The 12,472-nt window shown below is 35.6% G+C and overlaps 1 protein-coding gene across 6 annotated transcripts in view; it reads left to right on the forward strand.

Annotated features, from left to right (window-relative positions):
* The window catches only part of ODF2L (outer dense fiber of sperm tails 2 like), a 33,965-nt gene extending 22,871 nt beyond the window's left edge, over positions 1–11,094 (forward strand). For 5 of the 6 annotated variants that reach the window (XM_032302388.1, XM_032302389.1, XM_032302390.1 and 2 more), the window contains 6 exons: positions 965–1,069; positions 3,093–3,251; positions 4,567–4,652; positions 4,735–4,897; positions 7,806–7,931; positions 10,873–11,094. In XM_032302388.1, the coding sequence (XP_032158279.1) occupies positions 965–1,069; positions 3,093–3,251; positions 4,567–4,652; positions 4,735–4,897; positions 7,806–7,931; positions 10,873–11,001 (768 nt within the window). In that variant the 3' untranslated portion in view covers positions 11,002–11,094. The remainder of the gene's footprint in view (positions 1–964; positions 1,070–3,092; positions 3,252–4,566; positions 4,653–4,734; positions 4,898–7,805; positions 7,932–10,872) is intronic. The other variant, XM_032302392.1, reaches the window with a different exon arrangement.
* The last annotated feature ends 1,378 nt before the right edge of the window (positions 11,095–12,472 follow it).

Raw genomic sequence — 12,472 nt, forward strand, 5'->3', positions numbered from 1 at the left:
ATGAAAGACTTGGATAAGAATTGTGAAAATATATGTGGAATAGAGCTATGTTCAGTGGCAGTTTATAGAAAACCTTATATTTTGAAAATGAGTATTCAAGAAAAACTTTATGAGAAAGATGGGACTTATGCACGTCCTTAATGATGGTACCAAACTGGTCAATAATGAGCTGGGTTTTTCTGGAAGAGAGAACATTTGAATTAAAGAATAAATAACTAAAGGTAAAAGCTTAAGGGGAGGGCATCCTGTGGATAAGTAGGAAGTTCATCTGGATGGTTTAGATGGGAGGATGGAGTCAAAACATCCAGTTAGAATCCTGCAGTCATGCAGTGCTTACCAGAGGTAGGATGGAGGTGTGGTGGACTGTGGGCCTGTTACTGAGAATGCCAGCTGGGTCTTCCAGCTGGGTGTTTGGGTTTAATCCGTCAGCAAGAATAATGTGCATGTTCTGGGCTCTGGGCTTTGTATAAAGGCCTCAGAATTTTTTTTTTTTTTTTTTTTTTTTTTTTTTGAGCATTGCTTAAGTGTAAAGTAATTGGTTTGGGAGGCAGTTTTTATATATATATATATATATATATATATGTTGTTGTAATAAATCTGACTTTTCTTAAATCCACATGTGGACAAACATGTCAGCAGATTTCAGTTACTCCTTAGTCTTCAGATTTCTTTTTAAAAATTATTCTTTAAAGTGACCTTGACTTGCAAATAAAGATCTCTAATATTCAGGCTTAAGGGGAGGGTCTAGAAATATGGTTCGGAAAAGACAGGTAAATCATAAAAGAGTTGTAGATTGGAGTAGAACACTGAACAATTCTTCTATTAAAGTAGGAATAACATTAGATAAAGATATTGAGGGTGTTGATAGGGAAATAATGACTTGTTTAAAGATTCAGATGTTTAGTTTTTTAATTTATATTATGGTTTTAATTAAATATGTTGTCCTAATATATTTTATTTTCAGATACAAAAATTACAAGAGGCAGCAGAAATGGTGAAAACCAGATGTGAAAATTTGCTACATGAAAATAACCTAATTACAAAAAACAAAAATAAAAAATTAGAGAAGGTGAGTTTGATGTTTTAAGCAATAAAATAATATTTATATGTTTTGTATTTTATGAATATTATACATATTCTTTCATTATAGTCATTTTCTATAGTTTTGACCTAGAAATTACCTGTCTTTAATCTCTGTAGGAGTTTGTTTTCTATGGAGATAGTGTTTCCTCCAGGCTTGAAATGTTTGTTTGTATGAATGTTTTTCTACTTTTTCCTTGGTATTTGAAAAATAGCATAAATGTTTAATTTTTCTGATATAAGAGCAGATTCATATATCTCAAAAAAATGGTTATCACTTATCACTGGCTTCATTAGCCATAAGTTGCAAACTTGAATATCTCTCATTTTTAATCCCACCTTTTTGTTTTTGGTACTAAATCTTTTATGTCTAAAAAGTAAAGTAAATATTCGCTGTTAAATGCTTTTTGGAAGAAAAATATTATTTAAAAAAGCAGCATCGTTTCCCTTTTATCACCCCATTGCAACAGAATGAGGGGAAGGCCAGTGTTGGCAAGTTATTATGTTTTTGTGAATATTTTTAACTTTTTAAATGAAACCGCATCCCTCTTCGGGTCTTCTCATGTTGTTTTGGTAAGGAAGTAGTGAAAGTCATAGGGCACTGACTCCCGGCTGGAGAGGTCATGGGATGTTAGCAGTCACTTCCAACTGAGTGTAATAAGGTGACTGTCTCTGAGTTGCCCCCACATTTTGGGATTGAGAAGTCTGAGTGAGGCACAATGTGAAGAAGAGGTCAGCCAGAGTAGGCATTCCACTGGTGAAACAGAGATAAAGATAGCCCACCAAACATGCAAGTTACTACTTTCTTAGAATTACTTTTTACCTATTTTTAGCAGCATGTCTAGCATTTTATGTGTCCTGGTCTCTCTCTCTCTCTCATGAGACATATCACCGCAAAGCTGTCCTCTTTTGCTAGGCAGCACTGTAAATAAAACACCTTATTTACATCAGCCTATTCAGGAGGCTGATGGGGCAGAAGCCTGTGATTTTCAGATGCCGTGAGTCACAGTGTCTTCTAACTGGTATTAAACCAGAAAAGTCATTTTTTAAGATGAAATTTTTCCTTTTCCTTTTCCACTGGTTTTCTCATGGGCTCTTAGATATTTGGGGACCCAGAGGTAAGCTTTGTTCTTATTTTATCTTTTGTGATCAAGAATGCCAGATGTGCTCGGTAGCTGTAGGTGTTCCCTGTTTCAGGGAAAGACTCTGGGTCTTGTGTTTTTCCTCCTGTAAACATCCTACATGCCATATGTCTGTTTTTTTGTTTTGTTTTGTTTTTTAAATTAACCATGTAAGCATTTCTTTGAGGTGCTTCTTGTCACATCTCCACAAAAGTGCCACGGTGAGGCGCTGCAATGACCAAAGGGGTGAATGTAGGTAAATTTAGAGACTTGCTCAGAATTATTGTAATGATGAAATGGCAGTCTGCTGAAGACTGATGATATGAGCTATCTTGACATAATACCGTAATCCCACCAGCTGGACTAAGATGAGTACAGCAAGGCTGTTTTAATTGAAATATCTGAGTTACAAGATTGAATGACAAAGTGACAGTTACTTTAGCCTAATGGCTGGATGGTAGCAAATGACCGTACCAGCGTTACTAGTTATGATCATGCTTGAAGATAAATGACAGGAATCAAAAAGTTTGCTATCCTAAGTAGGTTAAACATTCTCCATGTAAGCTAATATAACTGTATGCGTTGAGTCAACAGACTTTTTTTAAAGACTATTTAAAAACTTCGAATTCTAATGTAAGTAACATACAGTGTTATATTATTTGCTCAACAAACTTTTTGAAAACCAAAGTACAGCCCACTTTTGAGGTACGTGTTCTTGTTAGCCGAGTCTAATTTACCATTTAATCATATTTATTTGGTTCAATCTTTTTGTTTAAAACCATTATGCCTAAAATACTTATTATATTATGAGCATATCTAGTGTTTAAGATAGTAAAAACATTAATGCTGAATGTGTGACCTTGCACTTGTTTCCTTAATGCTACAACTCAGATGAGAGGGCAGATGGAGTCTCATCTGCAGAAGTTAGAACGCGTCCGCGACTCGTTGACGGCGGCGGAACAGAGGCTTCACAAGTGTCAGGAGAGTCTGCAGCACTGCAAGGGGAAATGTGCAGACCAGGCGCGCACCGTTAGGGAGCTGCAGGGCCAGGTGTCCGGCCAGCATTCTGCTTTCTGCTAGATAGGTTCAAGGAAACTTCAGAATGATTTCACCAGTTGAGGGCACTCCTGTTGAGGGTTGATTTTTTTTTTTTTTTTACACTCCCATCTCCATCAATTTATCAGTTTATTGTAGAGACTGTAATATTCTGCAAGCTATTCTTTCAGTATTGTGAAAAATTGTTAACTAAAATTGCTCATTTTAGTTTATTTGTACAAATCTACATTTAGATGTCTCAGAACATGGTAATAGCATGGGAGAAGGAGCAATGCTATGTTTACATACATATTTTTTGACATGAGGATAAGCTAAGTTATTGTAAATTACCTGACAAAAATTACAATTCATTTTAATTAGAATTGTGCATCAAGCTCATTTGGATTATTCTCAGTTTGGTTTTTTTTTTTTTTTGCCAACATATACTTCTGTACTCCATCAGAACAAAGATCATGGGTGCCCAGTTAGTCACCACTTAGCCACCTCCTAATTCAATGCTTAGCATGGAGTAAGTGCTTAATAAATATTTCTCTAATTATTTTTTTCAAAGATGCATGTGCAAGGAGGTAGCAAGTGTTTTTATTTGCGAAACAATTTTTAGGAACAAGTCCCTATATTCCAAATGTAATCTGGATTTTAATTTTGAAATGCATCCTGTTTTTAAAAAGCATACAAACAAAATTTTGCTAAATTTAAATTTCTGAGAAGAGATTTTTCTAGGAAAATGCCAAATCTGCATAGATAACCTAAATTATTAAGTAAATTATGAGAAAAATTTTATTTTCCAAGCTTCTTAAAATAAGTATAGCTTTTGAAGCAATAGGAAGAATATTCTGTCTTGATATCCACAAATTTTCTGTGGTTGATTTGCTTGTTTTATTTTGTTTCTTACAAATATGATTTTTATTTGTAGTTACAACTTCAGAGTAAATTATCAATCACTATCTTTAGGTAAAACAAGAAATTGTAAGAGTACCTAAATATCCAACAATAGGAGATTCATACTGTTTGGTCTTCAAATTTACTTAATAAAATAAACGCCCTTTTTCAAGAAATCATTGTTCAGAATGTATTAATTGCCATCGTTCAGAAAGAATTTTAGTAGATGATTTTTCATGAGGCACTAAACAGGAATTCAAGAGCTTGTGTTTTAACAATGTAGTGTTTCTCTGTGTCTCTCTGTGTAGGAGTATTAATAATAGTGATGTTTTCTTGTTTTTTATGATTATTCTAACGATAAAGTGTATAGATTTCTTTGGAAGTTGGTTAGAAAAAAATAACCAAGAAAACTTTATTTTTCCCCTTTTAGGTTGATGCAAATCATAATCTTCTGAGAAAGCTTTCTCTGGAAGAGGAAAATTATCTTATTCAGTTGAAGTGTGAAAACCTTAAACAGTAAGTATTAAATTGACTTAAAATTGGTGTTACATTTTTCTCTACGCACTATAATTTTAAAATATATGTTTTCTGTAAAAAGAAAATTAGAACAGATGGATGTGGAAAATAAAGAGCTTGAAAAGAAGCTGGCAAACCAAGAAGAATGTCTTAAGCATAGCAATCTTAAGTTTAAAGAGAAATCTGCAGAATATACAGCATTGGCCAGACAGCTGGAAGCTGCTTTAGAAGAAGGAAGACAAAAGGTACAGATGGCCTTTATTTAGAAACTTTTTAATTAGTTTACCCAAGAGTCGTCCTTTTAAACAGACAATATCTCATCTTACCAAACCTACAGTTATTGTTTTTATCCTGATGACAGGGTAGCTGTATTACTGGTGCAGTTACTTCAGTAGGTAAATGATGGTGTGGCAGGGTAGAGGCATAGATGGCAAACAGAAGGAGCTCCCCTCCCTCCACTTTCTTTTGTTTTTTGTTTTTTTTAACATAAAACCAAAGCAGTTGCTCAAATTGTTGAGCATTTTGGTTTTGATCAGGATCTGGTGAGCCGTAGAGCTCAACTCCCTTTTCTTTTGGCCAATATTGTTACATTAAGTACATGCAAGAATTAAATTTCCAGTTAAATCCATTTGGTTAGCATTTAATAAACATCTCACTGTGTGTCAGCCACTCCGCTACTATTTGAGATGAAAAGATGAATAAAACCTTGTTAGTTTACAAGCTTCTCGGCAGTTTCCCTGGTGTTATGGGAAACCTGTGTACAGATGGCATGGGGAGACCATAGAAAGAGACAAACCACTCCAGGTTGGAAGGTGACAGGTTTGATAAGCGAGGCAACACAAGAGTTTTCTTGGATGGCCACAAGATGAGTAGATTTCCACACCTGACAGAATCTTAAAAGTCTATATAGAGGGCCTTAACTAGGTTCTGTCACGTACCCAGTCCAAATAGCCTCAACACCACATTCCTTTCTCAAGGCTCTTTACTTGGAGTGGCTTCTGGGAGCAGGGCAGGAAAGCAGAACAGATATCTAAAGCACAAGGGAGAGAGGGGAGCTTATAATTGCCTAGGTTCAGCTCGTGGGTCAGATGGAGGTCACATCTTTTTTTTTTTTAAGATTTTATTTATTTATTTGAAAGAGAGAGAGATCACAAGTGGGCAGAGAGGCAGGCAGAGAGAGAGGAGGAAGCAGGCTCCCTCTCGCGCAGAGAGCCCAATGCGGGACTTGATCCCAGGACCTTGGGATCATGACCTGAGCCGAATGCAGAGGCTTTAACCCACTGAGCCACCTAGGTGCCCCAAGTCACATCTTTTTGATAACCTCCTCCAACAGACCTGGCCTCAACTCTCAGGACACTCATAGTCCCGGGGAAAGATAATATATAAACAGACAAGTGTCATCCAGCATGTCGGTGCTACAACAGAGGGAGGTACAAGGTACACCAGAAGACATTGTTAGTTTATTGTCAGGGGTGGTGGTTGGAAATAATGCAGGAGGGTCTTAACAGGTAAATTTATCAAATGACTTGAAAATGTAGTCTTGAAAGGACTTAAGGTGGGCTTTGGAGTCGAGCTAGAACTGGATTTGAACTCTGGCTCTAACGCATTATACCCTGACCCAGAGTGAATGACTTCTTGAAATTCTAGTTTCTTAATTAGTGAAATGGGGATGATGAGTTTCCTCATCAGATTGAATGACGCTAAAAAGAGATTGTCTATTCCATGACGACTCTCAGTTGTCTGTCTCCACCCCAGACTTCTGTCTCTCCTGAGAACTAGAGTCAGATATTATGCTGCTTACGTGACATCTCAAACTTAACATGTCCAATACCAAATTGTCTTTCCCTCTAAACTCTCTTCCACCCACGTCTTTCTCAAGTTTGTTAATGGCAACTCCATGTAAGTTAGATAAAATCTAATATCACTGAATTATGGCTCTTACATCACACGTGCTATATACATACATATATACACATATGTATATGTATGTGTGTATGTGTGTGTGTATGCATATATATCTATCTATCTATATATATATGTATTTTTATAACTCTGGGAAACTAATTTAGATTTATTTTGAAAGATACATCCTTGGATAAAAGCTAGGTTGTAAAATGTATTGCCGATGATAGAAATGTAATCCAGATTTCTCAGCCCCATCAACCTTTGGGAGGAAAATAAAAGACTTTCTCCTAGAAATGCTAGGTGTCTAAGATTCCTTCTGAGAAGTGTTCAGAGTCCCCAGCGATGTGTCTGCCTTCTTTCTCTCCTGCTGCACTGGAATGTGAGGCTGTCTGTCTCTAGTTCCTGCCAGGTGAGGAGTGCTGTCACTGCCTTGTCACTATTGTCCAAACTGAGGACATTGTCAAAGGCTCTTTCTCCTATAGCTTCAGATCCTGCTAGCATCCCTCATACTGCTGCCCTTGGAACTGGTGCAAAGAAATCTTTGTAAATTACTTTATAATAAAGTAATCATGCAGGAGCATGATTAGAGGACAGTCCTTCCCACTAGCTCCTTGCTCCTTAACTAGGCCTCGTCTCAGCTCTTATTCTTGTGGCTTCAACCCAGCATTCCTGCAAATAGGCTAGCTACCACATAGCCGAATTGTTGGATGAACATAGCTAAGTTAGCTTTCTGCTAAAATAAGCAATCATAGAAATAAGAGAACTCAAATTCAGAGCGCTCTGTGAGTGAATGAATGAAAAACCAGTCTCTTGTTGTATATGTGAGTGAAGTGTCTACATCCCATGCCCTGCCCCTATCTCATCTACCCAGTCTGCCGCCTGCACTGAATGAGAACTTGCTGTGCCCTACCCCCACTCTGAACACCACGGTGAATGTAAATCCATGCAACATGCCAGCTGGTCTCAATAGGTTATAAAAATATAATGTTGGGCAAAACATCTACCTGAGTCACAGAGGACTGCAAATATGTATACTTATTCCATCTCAGGCTAATTTTGCAGATACTTTTACTGCAAAGAGAAGTAAACACACTTATGTTATTTGTGTTTCCTCAGGATAGAACATCTTTAAATATTTTGTCATTAAACTGTTCAGAAAAAGAAGTACAGTCTAAGTATGTCAAGGCTTTAGATCATACTTGAAAAAAAGCATATTTAGTTATTTTGCTCTTTTAATGAAAATTACAGGTTTCTGAAGAAATAGAGAAAATGTCATCTAGAGAGAGGGCTTTACATATTAAAATATTAAATCTGGAAACTGAGCTTAGAAAGAAAAATGAAGAACAAAATCAACTTGTTTGCAAAATGAACAGTGTAAGTATTAGTGTGGCTTAATGTATTTTCATAAAAAATAAGTTAGCAGTTAACATTCTTACCCTGTAGTTTAGTTAAAGTATGAAGTGAGCAGAATCAGGACTCATGCTTTACTGGTAATATTAAGAATAACAAATAATATAAGTCATAAAAATTTTAAATGTCATGGTTATGCCAAAGAATAACTACCCTGCATCCTTGGTAGCTCCCAGCACATTTCCCCAAAGTCTCATCAGGCCCTTTACTGCATATTACTTTCACACAACAGCTGCTTAGTAAATTATACTGAGGAATTTCTGGTACAAATTTTTCATTATTTAAGATATACAATTTAAACTATTTTGAGTTAGACTTTGATATCTGTCCTGAGTAATGAATATTATACTTTAAAAAGTGATGCGTTTGTATTAAGTAATATTCAGTGTTGTTATATCTGCGTTTAAGATAGGTACTGTGGGCCACTCAGCCATGAAATGAGAATCCCAAATTCACTGTGTTTAATTAATCTTCTGATGTCTTTTCCAAAGTATTCATGAAAATAGTCAATTAGCATAAGATACTATGGAAGCTAGCACTAGTCGTGACTAAAGTACTTGAAAACGGTCTACTCGATGATATAGAAAATGATGATACTTTATCTTTTCTGGGAGCCAGAGGAGCAGGAAACACTATTTTTTCATTCACAAGTGTCTAGAAAGTTGAAAACGTGAAAGGTTCAAAAGTTAAATGATTTTTGTTAAGCAATATTAATTTAATTTTATCACCAAAATTTTATCATCAAAATTTTAATTTTATCATCAAAATTTCCATGGCAGTTTAATCAGAACAAACATTTCTCACTTTTAATGTAGCATGGGTCTGCTCTTTATTCTAAATCTTTTATTTATATATTTATTCTTTAATTTTCTTTTCTCACCATCAGAATTTCTGATACTAAAAAGCATGTGTCATTAAAGCTTCTGAAGAGGGCGCCTGGGTGGCTCAGTTGGTTGAGCGACTGCCTTCGGCTCAGGTCATGATCCTGGACTTCCAGGATCGAGTTCCGCATCGGGCTCCCATCTACTTGGGGAGTCTGCTTCTCCCTCTGACCTTCTCCTCTCTCATGCTGTCTCTCAATCATTCTCTCTCAAATAAATAAATAAAATCTTTAAGTAAATAAAAATTTTTAAGCTTCTGAAGAAATAAGTAGTGAGATGAGTTGGGTTACTCTATAATGTTCTCAGTGCTTGATTAAATCTGCAAAATAAATAAGTTTAAGACGTGGTATTCTATTAAATTTGCTAATTTTTTTTTTAATATTTAATTTATTTATTATTATTTTTTTTTATTTCCAGCATAACAGTATTCATTATTTTTGCACCACACCCCGTGCTCCATGCAATCCGTGCCCTCTATAATACCCACCACCTGGTACCCCAACCTCCCACCCCCCGTCCCTTCAAAACCCTCAGATTGTTTTTCAGAGTCCATAGTCTCTCATGGTTCACCTCCCCTTCCAATTTCCCCCAACTCCCTTCTCCACTCTAAGTCCCCATGTCCTCCATGCTATTTGTAGCAACATGGACGGGACTGGAAGAGATTATGCTGAGTGAAATAAGTCAAGCAGAGAGAGTCAATTATCATATGGTTTCACTTATTTGTGGAGCATAACAAATAGCATGGAGGACATGGGGACAAATTTGCTAATTTTTATAGTAATAAAAATCTAGAATTCTAAGCAAGGATTTAGACATTGCTGAGTCTGTGTGTTCTGTCCCTTCCAGGGGACAATTCTGTGGGCAGGTCAGTATTTATTTTGTATGCATGTCCTAGCTCCAGTTGAGTTGTAAGCAGCCTGAAAGCCAGTGTCATAGTTGGTTATACTCTAGTGTCCTCTACAGTGCCCTGCCCACAAGCAGACTTCTTTGGATTTTCTGCCCCAGTGCTTCAGCTGGAGCAGGGTGAATGCACAGACCCAAGCTTAACCTGGGCTGCCCTGCCTGAAGCCTGAAATGCTTGGTAGTCTAACAGATTATCCTAAAATCCATGAGCATTTTACATTCTCCCCTACAATAGAGGTGTGTTCTTAATATTTTTCCCTCAAAACTGTTGGTAAAACTGATGTTTCACAAAGATTTGCTGTATTCATTCTGTATACTTTGTGTAGCGCAGCCTAGCACATTGCTTCATACCACTCCACTGCCCCCAAGGGGTATTGCTCAGTTTCAGAAGGTATCACGTGTCATTGACTACCAGATAGGAAGGAAATAAAAGATTTATCTTCTTAAGGTGCCTACATTTCAGTTGGAAGCTAGATGTTATTTGCAGCCCATCTATCTGAAGTATTTTCAGTGAATAGATCTACTTGAGAATTTATATGCAACCGAATATTTTAAAAAAATATATTAGGCTTTTAATTTTTCCGTCAGAAAACACCTATTATAATAATGAGAGTTCCTTTTATTTTTAAAGGATTCTAAAAATGTTCATATTATCAAAACTAGAATTCTGTCACTTTTTAAGATAACAAAAGTCTTATAAGTAAAATATGAATGTATAAAATACAAAAATATGAAATAAGTATTTTATACTTATGTATAAAATACGAAAATGGCAAAAACGTATTAAAATAGGTCATGTTAAATGTAATGAAAAATAGTTATGATGGTTTTAAATAAAATCTATTATGTTAATCATTTTAAATATGTAATCATTTGATGTTGATTGTATTACAACAAACTATATCACAGTAAGATCAACCATGTGTGTACTTTAGTTATGCTGGATTTTAAAGAAAAGTGAGCTCTAAGGTAAGTTGTTAATGCACATATCAGATGTTAGAATTCCCTCTTAAAAAATTAAAAGTCACGTATTTAATTGTTGTATATATAAATTATACATTATAACTCTACCGTTTGATATGAATGTCATTATTGATTGTCTTTATTTTTTCTTTATTTAGAAAGCACAACACCAGGAAGTGTGTTTGAAGGAAATACAACATAGTCTTGAAAAGTCGGAGAATCAAAATGAGAGTATTAAGAATTATTTACAGTTTCTTAAAACTTCTTATGTAACAATGTTTGGATAAATGGTTGGATTTATTTTCTAGAAGCAATAGGATTTTACTCTAAGTCTAAAACATGATTAGGTACAAAAATAATAATAAATATACTTTAATTTATGGGTGGTAGTAGTAGAGTTTTTATGTAGTTTTCTTAAATACAATTTATTATCCATTTGCAACTTTAAAATAAGATACAGATGCTAGTATTCCTTTTTGCTGGTTAATTTTCATTTAGTTCTGGTTTAAATACCTATTTAAATTATATTGATTTTTAGAATGGTTTTCACACACACAAAAAAAGCCAGAATCATTTTTTGTGACTGTCTGTAGCCATCATTTAAGTGAATTTGTAATAAATCTAGGCCAGTTTTAAGCCAAATACATGATTTTGAATAACATATATAACATATGTAGTTGTTTTACTTTGTGGTAATATATATATATTTTTTCCTTGATTTTATAGATCTAATATCAATATCGATATCGATATAGATTTATAAAATCAAGGAAAGTATTCTGGATATTAATTGTTAATAATAGTATAATTATATGGGACACCTGGGTGGTTCATTCGGTTAAGTGGCTGCCTTCAGCTCAGGTCATAATCCCAGGGTTTTGGGATCAATTCCTACAACGGGCTCCTTGCTCTGTGGGGAACCTGCTTCTCCCTCTGCCTGCTGCTCCCCCTGTTTGGGTTCTCATTCTCTCTCACAAATAAACAAATACAATCTTTCTTTAAAATAGTATAACTATATGCTTTCTAAAGATACCAGATGTCAAATTAATACTGTTTCAAGTATGATGCCGTTATAATTTCTATGAGGCTTTTAATAGAGAATATTAACTCATAGTGACAGTTGAAAACATGTTGGCATACATTGTTTATTTATAATGAGTGGGCATTTGGGCTCTCTTGTGAGTTTGTAGTCTCTTTCTGTTTCATTTTTTTATTAGTGATAGTCTGGGATTGTCACTGTAAACCTTCTAAAGCCCTAAATTAACTCAAAGATTAAAGGGAACGGCTTGTTCCACCCCTTTCCATAGCCAACTCCCTTGGGATGATCAAAATAAGCACTGTTAACACCAAGAAGTTGTAGGATAAGGTCTTCATTATTGCAGTGACATAAAAGAGATACCAAGAACTTACTCCCCCCAGTCTCCTACCTGATGTGCTAAGGCAGGATCCTCTAAAAGGGGACTGGTGTTGTCAACAAGCAATCAAGTAATAGGATCTCCTCTCAGACAATGGCTTGGGGGCTGTTTATTCAAACAGCACTCAGGTCTCAAAAGATCATTCAGAGAAGCAAATTGTGTACTACATGGTCCAGCCTATGAACAGAGCTGTCTCCCCGAGAGGTTTTATCCTCTTCTCTGACTAGAAATGGGATCCTGCTTCTCTCTGTATTCTCTCTAGTATTTTTCTTAAAATAGCTTAATATAGTAATTTCAGGAACTGGCCGTGTTTTTTGCCCAACAGTTGCTAACAATATTAATG

The sequence above is a fragment of the Mustela erminea genome, chromosome 10, assembly GCF_009829155.1.
Source record: "Mustela erminea isolate mMusErm1 chromosome 10, mMusErm1.Pri, whole genome shotgun sequence".
Classification (NCBI taxonomy): domain Eukaryota; kingdom Metazoa; phylum Chordata; class Mammalia; order Carnivora; family Mustelidae; genus Mustela; species Mustela erminea.